Consider the following 21,245-nt stretch of genomic DNA (forward strand, 5'->3'; position numbering starts at 1 on the left):
TGAGTTTGAGTAATCTCCGGGAGTTGGTGATGGACAGGGAGGCCTGGCGTGCTGCAGTCCATAGGGTCACAAACAGTCGGACACAACTGAGTGACTGAACTGAACTGAAATGATTGAGCTACTTTCAGATGTCATAGGCAGTGATAAAAAAGCAAGGTTAACCTCATGGAACTGACTCATTGGAAAAGACCCTGATGGTAGGAAAGATTAAAGGCAGGAGGAGAAAGGGACAACAGAGGATGAGATGGTTGGATGGTTGGATGGTTGGATGGCATCACCAACTCAATGGACATGAGTTTGAGCAAGCTCCGGGAGTTAGTGGTGGACAGGGAAGCCTGGTATGATACAATCCGTGAGTTTGCAAAGAGCTGGACACAACTGAGCAACTGAACTGAACTGAACTGAATCTTATGGCTATTTTAGACATACTATGTTTGTGTATGCTTTCCCAGGTGGCACAGTGGTAAAGATTCTGCCTGCCAATACAGGAGACATCAGATACACAGGTTTCATCCCTGGGTTGGGAAGATCCCTTGGAGGAGGGCATAGCCACCCACTCCAGTATTCTTGCCTGGAGAATCCCATGGACAGAGGAGCCTGGCAGGCTACAGTCCATAGGATTGCAGAGAGCTGGACATGACTGACTGACCACACACACACACACACACACACACACACACACACACACACACACAGAGTTCTGTAGGATCATGTCCTAACTTGTGAAAATATACACTACAGGTTCTGAGATGATGCAGTAACCTGTTGGCAACTTTACTCTCAAATTCAGAGGGGAAAAAAAAAGGTGTTTACAATTTTTCTGTGGATTTGAAATTGTCTTCTAAATACAGAGTGTAAAAGTGTAATTTCATTCTGTATCTTGCATCAACAAGTTCAAAGTTTGTCTCATTATCTTTATTGCGATTGAATCCAACTTAAATTAAAATACAAAATGCTTAACAAATATAAATCCAATCTAGGTGGGAAACAAAAGATTAGTATTTACAACTCTTTAATCTTTTCAAAAGATAACAATTTTGGATAACACGTAGACCTTTTGCCTCTGAGAGATAAAGAAATTAGCAGACAATCTTCAAGGAAATCAGTGCTGTGTGGACTTTTTCAGTTTACTAAAGTCCAATTTGTAGCATAGAACTGATGGAATACTGTGGCAGAAACCATGAATTACAAAGTGGTAATGCTCATACCCAGTAATTAGAATCCCTGTCTTGCATGCTAGTTACTTTTTCTGAGAAAACAGACTTCTTTGACTCACTAGGGTACTTCACAACATGTCTTTCCAAACTAAAGAAATTCATTCAACACTGGTCTTTTTAAAGCCATTAGAACTTCTGGTTACACATATAGATTTAACAAGTATTCCTTTAAGAAAAAAATAATTTTCAAGAGATAAATTGCACTTTACTTGTTACATGAACTTAACAGTGCATTTGATTGGAGGCAGCAACATAATTACCAAAGATACAAAATAAAGTGTTTCAAATATTCAATTAATTACATATTTATTATATGTCAATCTCCTACAAGGCCTCAAGCTAGATAATGTAAAGTGGAAAAGAAAATCAAAGGCACTTTCGTCTTAGGAACTCGTCTTAATGCAAACATGTATGTCATTATTACACAATTTACTGGATACTTCCAGTTATGAAAATGTACATCCAGAGGAAGACAGGTGTCTGAAACAAATCATCACAATTAAGGAAACTCAATTAACTTCTCTCAGAAGATGACAGAAGTGTAGTATGTATTTGTCTTAAATTTGATTATTAAGTTAATGCTTAGTGTCACTCCCTTTGTTCCAGAAAGAGCAGAAGGACCTGTCCCTTTCTTTTTCACCAAAACCAAGCAAAAATATATGAGATAACAGATTAAAGTGAGAATTAAGAGCCAACTTACAAAACTGCTTAAGAGATGGAGGGACATGTGTGTCAGGGGAGATAGGCGTTGCTATGGAAATGGTTGATGGGACGGTGGACTGAGTAAGTATTTGAGACTCAAGTGATTTTCCCCATTAGTTGACAAAACAGCGATCTTCACAGACTGCTCTCTGCCCTGCTGCCAAAACATAGAGAAAATCAGGCAATCTGTTCCTCGAGCCCATGGGCAGCTCTGCCTGCATGGTACCTCATTAGTTTCAAACCATGCCATGAACATCATTTATGCCATAAACTGACAATCACTGTGTCTGATCAATTATTAGCCGGTTTATTGTTACCATCACCAAGGGAATGAGATAGATGCTGTAAGTCATTAAAGTTTAAATAGCTATTTATATCCTGGGGAAGTCCTCACAAAAACTGGATGGGCTCTTCTTGAGCTGTGGAATAGATGCTTTAATTCACTATATCCCATCTTTCCATAGCTCTCATTCTGTTTGTTTTATTAGAAGTACTCTGAAACGAAAACCAGCAACATAATCCAAATGAAAATTCACTGTAAAAGGAAATAGTATCTACTTTTATGAATTGGAAAGATATCAAGATATTCAGCAGAATCACTTGTTTAGAAAAAAGTACCACAATCCTATCATTCTGGGAATGAATTTAAGTATATCGCCAACACTGTTGAGAGGTGTGACTGATCAGTCTCTATGGCAAGGGACGATTCCTAGCATATTCTGAGGTTTACGATGCCTGCCATGTGGTCACACAGGTTGAAACAGATGCATTCCATGGGCTTTAATACACATCAAACAATGTTTGCTGCTTGTATACCTAAGAGTGCAAATCTGAGACAGGTGACTTAAGTCAGTTTGATTCAAAAGATTTGATTTTCTTTGGGCACAAGCTGATGGCAAAACGGCTATGTCACCCCATAAAAGTCACCCCGTAAATTACAATTCTAGGAAAGAACAGTTAGTAAGGAATTTTGTGTTTGTTTTCTCTCCTCTCCACAGACATGTCTGGGGTGGTCTCTTGGTGATGACTTTTAACGGAAAGAGGCTCTCACTTTTCGGCCCTTCAGAGGCTGTGGTGGACGGTGATTGCTCAGCAGAAAAGCCGCCGCTTCCCCCTCCCTGCTGCAGAGGAGGGTGCGGAAGGTGGCCAGCTGTGGACAGAAAGAGAAGAATTATTAGCAGACAGAGTCACGCCAGTGTGAGTGAACTGCCTCCCTAGAAAGTTAAGAAGCGTATACACTCTCTTCTACTAGGAATTGAATGTATTTCAGTGAAAATTTTCTAAGGTATGGCTTTTATATCATAAAGTAACTCTTCTGCTAGATTCTTACCACTATACAAATACCTATGGGTTCAAAAATAAGTATAGAAGCATTCTTCATTTGAAGATCAAATAAGAAAAACATTCAGAATGTGGTTTAGAGAGAACATATGTAGAAATCAGAAAATGTGACCTCCAGTGGCAGAATGAGAGTGGGAAGGGCTTCCCAGGCCGGGTCCCACTCCTAGTTCTGCCACTAGCGAGCTGTGCAACCTCAGGAAATTCACTTATTGTCTTTAGTCTTCGCTTTCCTCACCTATAAAGTGAAGCATCGGATTAGATTACCTCAACAGGGGCCATCAGTTCTTAGAGTTACACTGAACACTTAGGATCACTCCAATATAACATGGCCCACACTTTCATGGGAACCACGTGGTATTCATCCTATAGACTGTTCATCTTTTTTGTACTTTTTTCCTTAAACAGTGGTTTACCCCTCACCATAACTGTGCCTTATAAGCAACTAACTAGGGGAAAAGCCTAGAGTCCTTCACTGCTGACAATATGTCAATACAATTTAAGTGATACAGGCACATTTTTCATCACAAAGGTTTACCTTTCCTTATCACACACACAACAAAATGCTTACTTACCTTATAAACTTCATATAGTACATAAAGTGTCAAGAAGAAAATAGAAATTACTAGTAATCATGTTACAAAATTTAACCACTGTTCACATTATGGAGTATATCCTTCAAGAAGTTTCTCTGTGTATAAACACTATGCACTGGTGCACGCATTTGACAATTTTAGTGCAAAATAAGCTCAATATATTTACTCATCTGAAACCTTATTTTTTCACTTAATGTATATCCTTTGCATGTCCATAGATATTAGTTTATGTCACTTTTTTTAATTGTTGAAAAGTTTATGTTATAAGCGTGTTTATGAGTTATTCAGCAATTCCTTGGTGATTTAACATTACTCTCTAAGACTAAGAACAGGTTTATAGTAGTAAAATGAAAGTTGGGTAAAGTATCTGGATAATTCTGCTGTCTCAAAAACATTCACTAAAAACATATTGCCACATGAGTTAAGTTTTTGGTGTTTGCGTGTGCACAAATTATTAAACTGTTGAAAAGAGACTTTATTCTCTAAGCTTTGATAGTCATCTGATCAAAGAGTTACAGAAATTCAGACCAGGACACGTCACTTAGGTTTCCATCCTTACCATTTATCTAAAGCCTAAAATAGTTCTCTTCCAATACTAGCTGGGATGGGGGACAGAGGTGATAGCGGTCCTTCATAATAAATAGGCAACAGTTTATAACCACGCTCTATGGAGAAAAGTTCAAGTATCACATACAAGCAGTCATGTGTTTCCATAAGTGATATTTTGAGGTGACTTTTCAAAGAGGAGAGATAAGAGGAGGATAAGATAAATATTTACAACTTGCTATTACTCATGTTTCATTAGACCACATCACTATGGCAAAAGCAAGATGAGACATAAATAATTCTCTGGTAAAGTCAAGCTGGAATCAAGATTGCTGGGAGAAATATGAATAACCTCAGGTATGCAGATGACACCACCCTTATGGCAGAAAGTGAAGAAGAACTAAAGAGCCTCTTGATGAAAGTGAAAGAGGAGAGTGAAAAAGTTGGCTTAAAGCTCAACATTCAGAAAACTAAGATCATGGCATCCAGTCCCATCACTTTATGGCAAACAGATGGGGAAAGAGTGGAAACAGTGGCAGACTTTTATTTTTTTCGGCTCCAAAATCACTGCAGATGGTGACTGCAGCCATGAAATTAAAAGACGCTTACTCCTTGGAAACAAAGTTATGACCAACCTAGATAGCATATTAAAAAGCAGAGACATTACTTTGCCAATACGGGTCCGTCTAGTCAAGGCTATGGTTTTTCCAGTGGTCATGTATGGATGTGAGAGTTGGACTGTAAAGAAAGCTGAGCACTGAAGAACTGATGCTTTTGAACTGTGGTGCTGGAAAAGACTCTTGAGAGTCCCTTGGACTGCAAGGAGATCCAACCAGTCCATTCTAAAGGAGATCAGCCCTCCTGGAAGGACTGATGCTGAAGCTGAAGCTCCAGTACTTTGGCCGCCTGATGTGAAGAACTGACTCACTGGAAAAGACCCTGATGGTGGGAAGGATTAAAGGTGGGAGGAGAAGGGGACGACAGAGGATGAGATGGCTGGATGGCATCATCGACTCGATGGACATGAGTTGGGTAAACTCCGGGAGTTGGCGATGGACAGGGAGGCCTGGGTGCTGCGGTCCATGGGGTCACAGAGAGTCGGACACGACTGAGCGACTGAACTGAACTGAAGGTCAAGTTGTTGTTGTTGAGTTGCTAAGTTGTATCCAAATCTTTGCACCCCATGGACGGTAGCCTACCAGGCTCCTCTGTCCATAGGATTTCCCAGGCAAGAATACTGGAGCGGGTTGCCATTTCCTTCTCCAGGGGATCTTGCCGACCCCAGGACCAAACTGCTCTCCTGTGTTGCAGGAGGATTCTTTACTGCTGAGCCAGCAGGGCCCCCCAATAGACGCCCTTCGCCCCCTTCAACGCCTCTGCCAACTGATGGTGCTCCCAACCTCTGCAGCGGTTTAGCCTCACCAGTTTAGAACTGGAACTTAACGCTAGGTCTTTCTCTGACCAGTTTGCTCATTTTGCTGAAAGTCTCTGAGCCCATCCTGATGTCTCGTCAAGCCCCTTCCCCTTCCGGCTCCGGCTTGCCCTCCCAGCCCCTTAGTCCAGCTCCATAGACCCTGCACCTGCCAGGCCCTGCTTACATTGTTTCCTCTCGGCTGTGGGTTCCCCCACCGCCGCACTGGCTGCTGCAAAATGCAGCCCCTTGACTGGCCGCTACCGGCCTCCTGCCCGCCCCAGGCCTCTGGCTTCATTCCAGCAGAAGACCGGTCCCTCTGTTCCTAAGGCTGACACAGCCTCTTCACAGCTCCTGCAAGAACCTCCGCAGCTCAGCTGGAAGGCTGAGGAAGGTATGACCTGTCTTACTGTATTCTTGGGCTCTAATACTGAAAGTTTACATTCTTCTGTAGTAACCCCAGTAAGCAGAAATAGCTTTTCGAATGTTTTGGAAACAGTTTTTTGATTAGTCACTCTCGGGCTTGAATGTTTTTAATAGCTCTCTGTTGCCTGCCAAAGTTGAGTAATTATAAAAATAAGCTCTCTTATAAAATATGATGGGCCAGGTACTGTGCTGTTTCACATTACATACTGCATTTAATCCCTGAAGAACGCTATCCATAATATACTATTATCCCTATTCTAAAGGTGAGGAACTCGAGGGCTCGCTAAGAAATGTCACCAAATAAGCCATCTGGTAAATAAGACATGCACTAACCACAGCACTACTCTGCATCTCTAAGTGTTGTTCTCGTTTTGTTTTTTCACCATTTTCTTCTGTTCTTTTCTTATTTATTTTTTATTATGGAAACTTTCAGACATACACAAAGGTAGATAGGGCAACATAATAAACCATCACCCAGCTTCAGCAGTCATCAACACATGGCCAGTTCTGTTTCCTCCACACTCTCACCCATTCTCTCCCTCCATTTCTCAATCCTGCCCAAACTGTATTATTTTTTAAGCAAATTCCAACAATCAGGTATAAACATTTCAAAATATATCTCTAAAATATATGACACTGTGAACTTTATTCAGTCCCCAAAACAAACTTGTTGAAACAGCTGCTAAGCCTCTTGGCCACCTGATTCCAAATCATCTTTCCAAATCATCTCCTATTATTCCACACACAGGTCCCACTCTAAGGCAGTCTTGTGAAGAGGGTGGGGAGGGGGACCCAGAGAATCTGAATGAAAAGACTTTGGGGTTATTCTTAAAACTTCAGATTCCCGAACCTCATCTCAGACTGCTAAATCAGTTTTCTAATAAGGCTCGAGGGCCCACATAGCTTTCTCAGGCGATTCTTTACATATATATATATATAACTTTATGTAGCTGTTTTTGGCTGTGTGGGGTCTTCGTTGCTGTGAGCTTTTCTCTGTTGCTGTGGCCAGCGGCGATACTCTCCAGTTTTCCTGCACGGGCTTCTGATTGCGCAGCCTCTCTCGCTGCGGAGCAGGGATCTGGGGCTCGTGAGCTCCGCCGTTGCAGCTTGCAGACCCTAGAGCGCAGGCGCAGTAGTTGCAGTTCGCAGGCCCTAGAGCGCAGGCGCAGTAGTTGCGGTGAGCGAACTTAGAGACTCCCAGGCGTGCGGGATCTTTCCGGCTCAGAGCTGAACCGGTGTCTCCTGCACTGGTGCGCGGATTCTTCAAAACTGAGCCTCCAGGGAAGCCCTGTCCGGTGATTCTTGCATACACTAAACTTTGAGATCCACAGGTGCAAAGTTACCCACATGGTTTTTGCATTCCTTCTTGCCTTTATTTATGCCACTCCTTCTTGAAATTCCCCCCCTTTCTTTTCATCCCCAAACAGCTCCCACTTTTGAAACCAACCCAAATGCCAGCTCTTTCATGAAGTCTTTTCCTGATTTCTCCACTGAGAATTAGTCTCTCCCCATCTGAACTTCCCTTATACCTTATAATTCTCTTATGGTACCAAGCAAAACCATTGTGTTACCATTTTTTATGCATTTATTGTATCCTCTGTATTAGTTTCTAAACTGCTGGAAAAGGATCTTTTAAACACTTGTCTGTATCTCTTGCATCATGCCTTGTAAGAATTGGCCATTATTAAACAATCCCAGAAATGACTTGTAGTGTCTTCTGTGATTTAAAACTTCAATTGCAAAGCTAGGTAGATAGAGTTTTATATATTAGGTCAAGCAATGTTGATGTGAATGAATTCTTTCCCCCATTTCACATATAGTCTAAAGAGGCAGAAGTTAGAAAAACTTTCCTAGACTGTTAATTATCATTAATTACAAAATACAAAATTTTACTATTAAAAAAGGACATTAGAGTTTTGATTCCAGATATATTGGACTAAAAACCCTCAAACAACCTTCCTAAAGAAGACAACTCTGAAACCCAGACACCATACAAAAAAACAACCAGCTGCAGTTACTGAACAGTGAACAGAAGTACAAGGATTCAGATGAGAAGCTCATGTTCACTCAGAAAGGTGGGTTCCTGTCTCTACAGTCTTTCCCCTGGACAGGGTGCCGTCTGCACTGGAGACATACCTGCCTTGCAAGGCATACATCCCCAAACTCTACACCAAGAACCATACATGGCTCTACTGAGACTGAAACTACTGCAAGAGAGAGAAAATGTCCAATTCAAGTCAAGCCAAGAAATATATCTGCTAATACAAAGGAAACAATAGTCATCAGAGAAAAACAACAGATCCAGAATCTCCACAACTTAATGTTCATAACATCTAGGTTGCAATACAAAGTTACTCAATGTACAAAGAATAAAGAAAATGTAAACATGATCAAAGAAAGAAAAATCAATCAAGTCAGACTCAAGATGAACCAAATGTGGAACTTGCAAGGATTTTAGAATGACAGCTTTCACTACCTGTGAGCTACATGAAGTTAAATAAAGCACATTTCTTAGTGCATGAGAAATCCAGTAGAGTAATGGGAATTCTCAGAAGAGAAATAGAAATAAGAAGAAAATGAAACAGAAATTTTAGAACTAAAAACTATAATTTCTGAAGCAAGAAATTCATTGGCTAGAATTAACAGTCAAATTGACATAACAGAGGAAAGATCAAATGAGCTTTGAATACAGATCAATAGAAACTATCCATGTGAGCTCAGTTCAGTCTCTTAAGTTGTGTCCAACTCTTGGTGACCCCATGGACTGCAGCACACCAGGCCTCCCTGTCCATCACCAACTCCCGGAGCTTACTCAAACTCATGTCCATCGAGTTGGTGACACCATCCAACCATCTCATCCTCTGTCGTCCCCTTCTTCTCCCACCTTCAGTCTTTCCCAGCATCAGGGTCTTTTCAAATGAGTCAACTCTTCGCATGAGGTGGCCAAAGTATTGGAGTTTCAGCCTCAGCATCAGTCCTTCCAATGAACACCCAGGACTTCAGGATGGACTGGCTGGATCTCCGTGCAGTCCAAGGGACTCTCAAGAGTCTTCTCCAACACCACAGTTCAAACGCATCAATTCTTCTGTGCTCAGCTTTCTTTATAATCCAGCTCTCAAATCCATCCATGACTACTGGAAAAACCATAGCTTTGACTAAATAGACCTTTGTTGGCAAAGTAATGTCTCTGCTTTTTAATATGCTGCCTATGTTGGTCATAGCTTTTCTTCCAAGGAGCAAGTGTGTGTTAATTTCATGGCTGCAGTCGCCATCTGTGGCGACTTTGGTGCCCCCCAAAGTAAAGTCTGACACTGTTTCCATTGTCTCCCCATCTATCTGTCATGAAGTGATGGGACCGGATGCCATGATCTTAGTTTTCTGAATGTTGAGTTTTAAGCCAACTTTTTTACTCTCCTCTTTCACTTTCATCAGAGGCTCTTTAGTTTTTCTTCGCTTTTTGCCATAAGGCCAGTGTCATCTGCATATCTGAGGTTATTAATATTTCTCCTGGCAATCTTGATTCCAGCTTGTGCTTCATCCAGCCCAGCATGCATTATGAAGAGCATAAATTAAAAAATATTTAAAACTAATAGAGCCTTGGGGGATCTGTTTTGAAAAGGTCAAATGTATGCATAATTAGAATATCAGATATGGAAGAAACTTATGAATCCATCAAGAGATGAATGGATAAAGGTGTGGAGTGTATTATATATGGTACATATATACATATGGTGTATACATGTGTGTGTGTGTATATATACACATACACAATACATATTACTTGGTCATTAAAAATGAAAATGCCATTTATAGCAATAGGAACAGACCTGGAGAGTATCATGTTTAGAAAAATAAGTCAGAGAAAGACAAATATTGTATGTTTACACTCATATTTGTATCTATAAAATAAATGAATGAATATAACAAAACAGAAACAAATTTACAGATACAGAAAAGAAACTAGCGGTTATGGAAGGCAGAAGGGTGGGGAAAGGTGATACTGGTGAAGGTGATCGATGTACAAACCGCCAGGTAGCACAGAATAAACAAGTTACAAGGATATAAGGTACAGCGCAGGGAATGTAGGGAACACTTCATAGCAACTTCACACAGAGTACAAACAAAAATATTAAATGATTACATTGTACACCTGAAACTGATACAATGTTGTAAGCAAACTATGCTTCAACGTAAAAAAGAATATCAGAAGGAAAGGAAAGAAGATGGAGCAGGGCATACACAAAAACTGACTCATAAGTAATATAATGTAAGAGCTAAAACTATTACTTAAAGTAGGAAGAATATTTTGTGGCATACAGCTAGGCAAAGATTTCTTAAACAGGACACCAAAGCACACACTATGAAAGGTATTTTAATAAAATGACCTTCATCAAGATTAAGAAGTTTTCTTTAACTTTGGCTCTTCAAAAGACATAGAGGAGGGAAAAAAGACAAGTTTTTGTAAAGTGTATGTTGAAAACAGGGCTTTTATCCAGATTGTATAAAAAAACTCTTGCAACTCCACAATGAGAAGACAAACAGTCCAATTTTAAAATGAACAAATTATTTGAACAAATATTTCACAAAAGAAGATATAAGCATAATCAATAGTTATATGAAAAAATGCTCAACATCATTAGTCATCAGATAAAAGCAAATTAAAAATCACACACACCATACATAACCACTAGAATGGCTAGAAGTTAAAATTACTTACAAAATCAAGTGTTAACAATGATGTAGAAAAACTAGAAATCTTTTGCATTGCTGGTGCAAACCGAAGACCAAAGAGTCACTTTAGGAAACAACATGGCAGAACTTTATAAAAGTAGACATGACTAGTAATCCAGTGCTAGGTATTGCCACAGGAAGTGAAAATATGTGTCCACACAGAAGTGTATATGCCAATTATTCCTAACAGCTACATATGGGTAGTTATTTTTATGATGGTCCCAAACTGGAAGCAATCCAAATGGCTAATCAGTTAGTGAACAGATTAAAAAGAATGCTGTATCCATACCATAAACACTGTATGCATACGTCCTAAGTTGCTTCAGTCGTGTTCAACTCTTTGTGACCCCATGGACAGCAGCCCATCAAGCTCCTCTGTCTATGGGATTCTCCAGGCGAGAATATTGGAAGGTGTAGCCATTCCCTCCTCCAGGGGACCTTCCCGACCCAGGGACTGAACCCACATTTCTTACATCTAACCTGCTTTGGCAGGCAGGTTCTCTACCATGATCGCCACCTGGAAGGCCCATAAATATTACTCAATAACAAAGAGGAGATCAGCATATCTTAAAAATATTATGTGAAATGAAGTCCAACACAAAAGTCTGTGTACTGTATGTGTGTGTTTGCTCAGTCTCTCAGCCATGTCCGACTCTTTGTGACCCTACAGACTGTAGCCCACCAGGCTCCTCTGTCCGTGGGATGTTCCAGGCAAGAATACTGGAGTAGGTTGTCGCTTCCTCCTCCAGAGGACCTTCCTGACCTAGGGATGGAATCCACATCTCTTGCATTGGCATGTGAATTCTTTACCGCTGTGCACTTATGATTCCATTTCAATAAGATTCTAAAAAAGACAAAATTCTTGTGACATCTCAGCGGTTGCCTGGGGTTCTTGTTGAGGAAGAAGTTGGAATATAAAAGAGCATAACAAACTTTTTCAGCCAAGGGATCTATTCCATACTTTGATTGCAGTAGTATTTGCTGCAATAATTAAAATCATCGACTGCATTCTAAAATTCATGAATCTTATTTATGCAAATATCATAATAAACAACAAAGATATATTTTTTAAAAAATGAGCTCAGAATTAAATTCTGCACATCAAATTTCAGCAGATGAGGAAGCCAATTTAGATAATCTAGGATAAACCACAGAGACTTGGCAAGAGACGTCAGCCTTCCAAAGGATGACAGATCTGTTAACAGAAGTATCAAAAACAGTGTATCATTTTACTGGCCTGGCAGTTAAATCAAGCATTTCAGTAAATGACTCTAGGGAGAAAAATGGACTTGAATCAAGAAAAAGGAAATGGAAACCATCTAATTTGCCCTTTAGGTCAAACAGTGACTTGGCAAGAAAGAGAAGAAGGAAAAAAACCTTGAAAAAATCGGCACCAACTTACTAAAAAGAGGATTTAATCTTCACAACTAGTGACATTATATGGTGGATGGAATTGGAAAGGAAATAAAAACAATATTTTCCAGATTCTTCTAAAATAAAGGACTGCTAAAATTGGTATTAAAAATTACCTTTTGTAAAGTAACTCTCAAGTCAGTGGTGTACATACAAAGGACCTTCATTTACTTTATACAAAAGAGCTAAGCAACTAAATAATCTTATCAAACCTCTCATGTGTTGGAATATTTTAAAATTTGCTTTTTATTTTAGAACAGTTTTAGATTTACAGAATTACTGCAAAGATAGAATAATTCTTGTACATCCCACAATTCAGTTTCCCCTGTTTGTTTTTTTCTTTCACTCTTAAAAGATGCACACAGAAGTGCCCCCTGTTATTAACAGTCTGCATTAGTATGGTACATTTTTAACAATTAGCGAACCAATACCAATATTATTAACTCAAGTCCATCCTTTATTTAGATTTCTTCTGCTTTTACCTAATATCGTTTTCTGTTCCAGGATCCTAACAGGGAATAAATTCATACTTCTTATCTTGTCTGCTTGTGTATTTCATGCTTATAACAATTTTTTATGTTTTTCACAACCTTGACAGTTTTGAGGATTATTGATCAGATATTTTGAGAACTGGGCACTGCCTGATGTTTTTCTCATGGTTAAAATAGGACTGGACTTTTAAAATATCTTTACTTCATTCTTTAAATCCTAAAATCACCATTATAATTTGGATTACCAAACTATTATAATCATCATAATAATTGTGATTACTACCCAAATAATCATTTCAATCTGACTGAAAATGTCTGACAGTGTTCCTGCTATAGCAGATTAAAGTGAATGTCTCAGAATGAATTATCACTCACACTAAAGCTCTAAAATACAGCTATTATTTTATAAACTCTAACTGCATAAAAACACATTAATAATTAATATTAATAAATGGAACCTCACAATGAATTACCTCTCACACTGAAGTTCTAAAATACAGCTATTATTTTATAAACTGCATAAAAACTACATTAATAATTAATGTTAATGATTAAAATGAGATACAATAGTGAATTCACATCTAGGCAGTCATTCCTACACTTGCAGGGTGTTATTTTTGATTAGGTTAAATGTATGTATTATATGTGCCTAAATAATATTTTGATATATTCTCTTGCAAATCACAGGTGGATTAAAAAATATATATTTTCCAGCTGGTTTTAATGGATAAAGTAATTCTTAAAATGTAAGAAAAAATACGATTCCCTTATTACTACTACCTTATTAACTCTTACTATTAACCTGTTCAAATTTAATAAAGAAAAGCAAAAGCAAACCATTTAGTGCATGAAGGGGAGAAAGATGAACTGCATTAACAAAGTCGCTGAATCCATGAGAGGTAATTTTTCTCATGATGCAGCTCACCTTATTTATGATGGAAAAAATCCACAGGAATTTCCATGTCAGTCAAGCTCTGGCTATCTACCCAGATTTTTATAAAATGTTTTAATAAGTATGAGCCAGGTTATTATCTGGCTTTCATCCTAAACACAAGGTCAACAGAAGCTGGATGATTCAACACCACAAAGGGAAATGTTACGTGATACGACCTTCGTAAAGGTGAACCAACTCTTGTCTTTGCTTAGGGGAAAGATGTAAAGTTAGGCGTGTGGGCCAGCCCAGAATGGAAGTACATTAATAGCTGCAAAAATTACCAGGCCATGTTCTAGCTAAGATTTCGCAGCATATAATTTGAAAAAGAAAACGATGACAAAACCAAAAGCAAATCCATTAGGCAAACAGCATCCACCCGGCAGATCGGTCAGTCCCATGGTGGGCTTCCCTAGAAGATGCAGATTTGACCCCTGCATCTGGAAGATCCCCTGGAGGAGGGCACGGCAACCCACTCCAGTATTCTTGCCTGAAAACCCCAGGGACAGAGGAGCCTGGCGGGCTATAGTCCACGGGGTCACAAAGAGTCGGACATGACTTAGTGACTAATCCACCACCATGGGGGATCACAGCTCTAACTGGAGCCTCTGGGCATCAAAGACATATTGAACCTGCAGACTGTTGGGCCCATCGACCACCACGGGAGCCTGATCAGAAGAAGGAGAGAGGAAATGTGTTCCCAGGAAGAGCCCAGGCGGCCACCCACAGCTTCTTAGCAAATGCTTTTCAGGCAGTTTCACAATAGCTTTGTCAACAAAAGCCAGAAGATCAGACGGATTTCTTCAATCTAGCAAGTACACGAGTGCTGGGCCCACAGCTGTTCTCACTGTTCCCTTTCTGAACGTGAAATCTGCAGGAGCAGGTCCAGGCGCTGGGGTCAGAAAGGAGAATGTCGCGGTTTGAGGGAAGCCTCTCTCCTGATTTTCCCTTTTGTATCCCAGACCTTTAACACCTCGGATGGACCACACAAGAGAAGAGCAGAGCCCTTAAACGGACACGTCGCGTCCCTGCATGCCTGTCTGCACATTACGTTTCTAAGAAATGGGAAAGAGATAATCTAACCACAGAAGGTCAAATAAGAAAGGAAGCGAAACCTCACCGGGTTTCAGCCGCTCATCTGACCAATGAAGGGCAAACACAGGCTTCACAACAGCGGGAACGAAGGGCAGGGTTTGAGACACGCGCGCACACCAGATTCAGCTCGGTTTCCCCCAGAGAGTCAGGGTGAGCGTGGAGGGAGCCATGTACCTGTTGGGAGCTGATGTTTATAGGCTGCTTTAAAATGATCCAAGTGACGCTCTCCAGAAGAGGTGGGACCGTAAGGGAGCCAGGATACGTCCAGTAATCCCGGCACTGAGGAAGCAGACATAGCGGGTCGAAATTCGTGAACCGAGTCTGTTTACCCTGAGGAAGAAAAGAGAATTCTCATAAATGACAATGGGATAGCTTTACACAGACCTAAAAAAATTAAATATCCTTGAAACGCACTTTCACTGGAATTCTGTAATTCATGGAATGATTTAGTATCTGCTGTTAGGTCTTTAAAAAAAGTATCTGCCTTACTCTAAAAATTGAAGATAAAGTAGCGCCTCACCTAGATTTATTTAAGCAGCACCGGACTTCTTTTTATTTTTATTTTTTATTTTTATTTTTTTCCATTTATTTTTATTAGTTGGAGGCTAATTACTTTACAACATTGCAGTGGTTTTTGTCATATGGACTTCTTTTTAATGTAAGTGGCCCTACATTATTTGTTTTAGATAATTTAAGATATAGATAATTTTAGAAATTTTAGATAATTTACATAAAATTAAATTTTAATAATTTACATTATTGTTTTAGATCATTTAAGACCCCTTCATAATTTTCAAGAGGTAAGTGGCAATGTGACTTCCGCTCTATTGGTCAAGAATGTTCCAAACCCACTTCCAAGCCAGCAGCATATGCTACGCCAAAGACTAACAGAACATAAGAGAATTCAGGAGAAATCAAGGAACGTATTAGTCACTGGTAAACAGTAATTAAATTTACCTTTTCTTTAATGGAATCCAAAATGTCAGTAATCTTTTGCAGTTGGGGATTATGTTCACCAATCTGAAAATGAAATTCCAAAAGAAATGGTTATTGTCTGACTTACTCCATTTCAGTCACTATTTGTTTTTTTAAACCCTAAGTCAGCTCAGAACAAGCAGTGATTGTTCCATAATGAGGCTGTCTTTCACCTGCCAGCCTTATCATACCAGAAAAGTCTAAACAACAAGATAATATTACAGGGCTCCTTGGCTGAACTATACCTTTGATTCCAAAGCTGGAAGTAATGACTTCATATTCTTCCAGCTTTATGAACGTTTAGGGTACAGGTTCTCTAGAGAGAAACTTTGCTTAGGAAACCCCTCCATAACACCTGCACTGTTTAACTAGATGTGATTTCAGACCCTGATTCTTGGTGACATCAGACATTAGAGGAAAACATCTCCCACTTTCCGCTTAAAATGACTTGAGGTTCTGAATCAACAGACTATGTCATCATGAGGAGAAGCCTTCAGAAAATATATATGTGCTTGTCATTTTCCTTTGTTTGGGGTGTCCTGAATTATCTGAAGGCTTTAAGTCATTCAGGCTTCAGGTATAATGCCTTTCCCCACTGGGACCTCACGGCCACCCCCAGACCTGGGGGCCAAAAGAAGGCGCCGCTGCCATGCATGCGGGTCTCCGCTCTGCGCCCGGCCTCCCCCAGCCCCCGGGCAAGTTACGCCACACGCACAGCCGCTGGCATCACGAGAGCACTCACCCTAAGGAATCTGGCGCAGTGGGGGTTGAGCCGCCCAGCCTTTGCACAGGTATTAGGACAGTGACCCTTGTCTAACCTCATATGAATACCAGACAAAGGAAAACACAACGAAATCTTTAAAATCGGTAGTGCATTTGGGATAATAAACCATAATAAACTAGTGGTCAAACTAGTGTTTCAAGAATCAGGAACTTGAACTTTACCCTAAACTGTATCTCCAAATATTAAGCAATCAGGAAGAGCCTATCATAAAGATTTTCTTCTCAAGGTATCAGTGTAACACTTCTGCTATTAGGTAATACTTCTGCTATTATTGTCACTGCAGCTACATTTGCTATTCACATAAAACTGATCCGTGGACAATAAGACGAATCATAAGAAACCCTCCTAGGGTAGTTCTGGGCCCTTAGATGAACCATAAACTAACATAAAGTGAGAATATTCACTTCAAAAGGACAACATTAAGCCTAGAACAAGTTTACTACTATTGAATAAAAAGTGGTGGACTGTCTACTCCACAAGGAAACTCTTTATCCAACATGGCTGACTAGTTATTCAAAATGAAATCAATGGATTTTCACCTGCAAAAATATTCCCAAGACAGCTAGTCCATCTGGCTCATGAGCTGCCTCAACAAAGCTGGGGTATTTGTCTGAATTCCAGTGAACAACGTGGAGCTGAAAGGGAGGAAGACGACATAATTCAAACATTATTTTTTAAAATAGCTTTAAAAACATAAATGCAAATAAAACATGTATATATATCTTCCTTATATATATATATAAGATATATATATATCTTACATATGCACATATGTGTATAATATATTCATCACAAGAACCTTGGACAGAATCCTCCTATTTACTTTGGTCTGAAAACTACACAAGGGAAGGACCCTGTCACTTAGCTGGTCTGTGGTGTCCTATGCTGAGGTCTACATCATAGAAGGTTCTGGAGCACCCTGCCAAGCCTCTCCAGCTCTGAAAATCTCCAACCATTGCTCCCAAAAGACTCAGGGCTCCCCTACATCCAAGTTCAGTTCAGTCACTCAGTCATGTCCGACTCTCTGCCATCTCATGGACTGCAGCATGCCAGGCCTCCCTGTCCATCAGCCACTCTCAGAACTCAGTGCTCAAAGTCATGTCCATTGAGTCAGTGATGGCATCCAACCATCTCATCCTCTGTCGTCCCCTTCTCCTCCCGCCTTCACTCTTTCCCAGCATCAGGGTCTTTTCCAATGAGTCAGTTCTTTGCATGAGGTGTCCAAAGTATTAGAGTTTCAGCTTCAATATCAGTCCTTCCAATGAACACCCAGGACTGATCTCCTTGAGGATGGACTGGTTGGATCTCCTTGCGGTCCAAGGGACTCTCAAGAGCCTTCTCCAACACCACAGTTCAAAAGACCCGCGTCCACAGATGGGACTGCAATTGCCGAGCCTTCCGTCAGACCGCTGCTGGCGGCCGAGGCCAGCGCACCCGCTCACGCTCACAGGTGGGTGGGGAAGTCGACCCCCCACAGAAGGCAATCGGGCACAGTCCTGCCGCCAAGCGCGGTGCCAGCTGTCCTTGAAAAGTTTCAAGTCTTAAAAGTTTGACTATTTATGGCTTGAAAAGACAAATTCACCTTAAAAATAATTGCTTTTAGCAATTGTTACATATATTCTACCTTTCTATGAATGTTCAGATTCTTTGCTGAGAGGAAGTTTTAACAGGAGAAAGAAGTCTCAGGGTGTTGCAAACAGAGGCATCTCAGGAAGAAAATGAGGTAAGGAGGTGGGGGGCCTGGCACTGTAGAAGACAGGCTTCACCCACTTCACAGCTCCAGCCCACAAGCAGCTGCCTGCAAGCTCCAGAGGTGGGCGCCGTGTCCTACCCTGGGACGCAATGCGGGATCCCCGACTCACAAGCAAGTGTGAAGGGCTGGAGAGCAAGGCAGAAAGCCGTTCCTGGAGGATCTTCATTCCTGGCTAAGGGAAGGACGAACTGAGACAGAAGCCAGAGGGCCGTGAAGCCCCCACCCGACTCGGCCAAGGCCAAGGTCACGCTCAGCGGGACCCTCCCTGAAGGACGGGCTTCAGGCACGACCTCCTCCCCTTCTGGCGCTTGGGGAGGCAATGCCTGTGATGGGTTTCCTGCACAGATTACCCTTCTAGCTGTTACGGAGAGAATTTAGTACCCTCAAGTGAATGGTTTCACTCAATCCTTTCATTATAACTTCCTATCTTACAGGCAACTAATATGGGAGGATTGTAAGATAAATAAGAATTCTCCTAAACTGTGAAACAGCCCTTTCAAACAGTGCACCATCCAGAAACAATCAGGGAAGACTGTGGAATATCCAGACAGAAAATACAAGAGCGGATTCTTGTGGTGCCATGCTCCACGCTGATTTGAGGTAGTCGGGGAAAGCGCAAAGCCCGAAAACATTGGATGATGAAACAAAATTCATCTGCTCACATGAGACCAACGCTGTCCCACAGTGAGGGACAGGCAGGCAGGTACGCGGAGGCTGAAATGGCTCCAGTCCAACACAGCAGTTCACTTAGTAAGAGATGAGGGCAGAGAGACAGAAAGATGTGAAATGTCCTCTTTAGGTTCACAACCCCAAAGGACTAGAAAATGAACGTGTCATGAAGGAGATGGAAATCCATCTATCTATCTTTCCACTGGTTGAAAAGCAGCAAGTATTTGAAATACTATGGGAACTAAAGCAAGGGAAATCTTTCGTTCTTTTAAACGAGTCCTTCTCTCTCCCACACACCTTGCTCAACTGGAAGTGTTACCTAAGGGGAACTGACACAGCTTTTATTAGCATTTATATATGAACTAAACCTCAAACAAATAACAAACGCACATTTCTGAACAGTCACAGCCACAATGATTTGAACTGAATGACAAAAAGTTATCGCAGCCGATGTATAAATGGAAATAAGATTCTCCCCTATTGAAAAGCAGTTTCTAAATAACAGCATTATTCAACTTCAGTGTCTTTAAACTGCATACTACTGATACATAAAATGAGCTCATTATGCTGAAAGTCCCCATTAATGTTGAAATCATAATATTACTATCAACTACATAGTTAATATGCTTATCATATATTTGGTATAAATTATAATCAGATAAAGTTCTAAATATGCAATTGACTATTAGCCTACTTTTTTTTAAATTAATAGATATGCAACTCGAGATAAAGTCTTCCATGATTTAGATTATTTTAATCTCTGTAATGTCACAAGTCATTAGATTAGGCTCCAAATTAAACTTTTTATATAGGTTACAGCCTTAAAGGGCTTCCCTTGTGACTCAGCTGGCAAAGAATTCACCTGGGTTTGATCCCTGGGCTGGGAAGATCCCCTGGAGAAGGGAAAGGCTACCCACTCCAGTATTCTGGCCTGGAGAATTCCAGGGGCTATATAGTCCATGGGGTCTCAAAGAGTCGGACTCGACTGAGTGACTTTCACTCACAGCTTTAAATGGTTTTCCCTTTCATTTTTTTCTTCATATTTTTATTTTTTAAGAGGATCCAACTTGAGGATAATCCTGAAGTTAGGTACAAAAGTAGCTGGAAAAACTAAGAAAACTCTTTGGAATCACTTCTACAGCCAAGCACAAAGGGATACTTGTGAACTGAAACCAGATGCAAATGGCCCCCAAGTGCCTCCGTCGCAGCTCTGACCTCTCCTTTAGACTCAGGTTCATGCCCAGTAACCTGCTTGAACTCGAGCCTGGAGTATCTCTGTTGTCGCTGTTTAGCTGCTGAATCACGCCCGACTCTTTGTGATCCCGTGAACTGTAGCCCGCCAGGCTCCTCTGTCCACGGGATTCTCCAGGCAGAATACTGGAGTGGGTTGCTATTTCCTTCTCCAAGGGAACTTCCCCGCCCAGGGATCAAACCCCAGTCTCTTGCGTCTCCTGCACTGGCAGGCGGATTCTTTACCGCTGAGCCACCTGGGAAGCCAAGCCCGAGGCGTCTGCAGATGAGCACATCCCAGCAGTTAATTCCTGTCTGCAGCCTGCTCCTCCCTGAATTTCCCCGTCTCAGCAAGAAGCACAACCGTCCTCACGGCTGCTCAAGACACGGCCTTTTGGCTTGAGTTCTCTTTTTCTTCCCTTCAGTCTAGACGCCCTTCTCCTGGACAGGTCGCACGGATTTTACGTCCCAAACATATCCTGCACCTGTTAACCCTCTTCACCTCCACTGCCCCATGGCCAAGTCACCATCGTCGCGCATGTGAACACGTTCACAGCCTTCTAGTCTGTCTCCCTGCTTCCTCCACGCTTGCCCAACCTCTTTGCCACAGAGCAGCTAGCTATATTTTATAAAATATAAACCAGAATATGCCATCGCCCTACTCAAAACCCTCCAGATTGGTCCTGCTACACTGAGATAAGCTGCAAACTGCCTGCCAAGCCCCCAGAGCCTGATGCAGCGGGGTCCCTGGAGCCTCTCCAGGACACGACTTACAATTTCCCTCATCCACTCCAATCCTGGAAGCCAAGGTCTCTCTTCTTGAACATGCCAGCCTCATCGTTTGCCTGAGAGCCTTTGTACCTGCTGTTCCCACTTACTAGAAAGATCTCCCTGGATCTCCTCCAGGTGGCTTCTTCCGGCCATTCAGTCTCAAAGA

At 41.2% G+C, this 21,245-nt stretch overlaps 1 protein-coding gene across 2 annotated transcripts in view; it reads right to left on the bottom strand.

The window, feature by feature from the left end:
• Positions 1-900: 900 nt before the first annotated feature.
• CA13 (carbonic anhydrase 13) overlaps positions 901-21,245 on the bottom strand; it is a 58,904-nt gene continuing 38,559 nt past the window's right edge. For both annotated transcript variants that reach the window (XM_070477443.1, XM_070477442.1), the window contains 4 exons: positions 17,196-17,291; positions 15,855-15,917; positions 15,072-15,227; positions 901-3,069 (listed from right to left, as the gene is read on the bottom strand). In XM_070477443.1, the coding sequence (XP_070333544.1) occupies positions 2,950-3,069; positions 15,072-15,227; positions 15,855-15,917; positions 17,196-17,291 (435 nt within the window). In that variant the 3' untranslated portion in view covers positions 901-2,949. The remainder of the gene's footprint in view (positions 3,070-15,071; positions 15,228-15,854; positions 15,918-17,195; positions 17,292-21,245) is intronic.

This window comes from Odocoileus virginianus, chromosome 15 (genome assembly GCF_023699985.2).
Source record: "Odocoileus virginianus isolate 20LAN1187 ecotype Illinois chromosome 15, Ovbor_1.2, whole genome shotgun sequence".
In the NCBI taxonomy this organism is placed as follows: domain Eukaryota; kingdom Metazoa; phylum Chordata; class Mammalia; order Artiodactyla; family Cervidae; genus Odocoileus; species Odocoileus virginianus.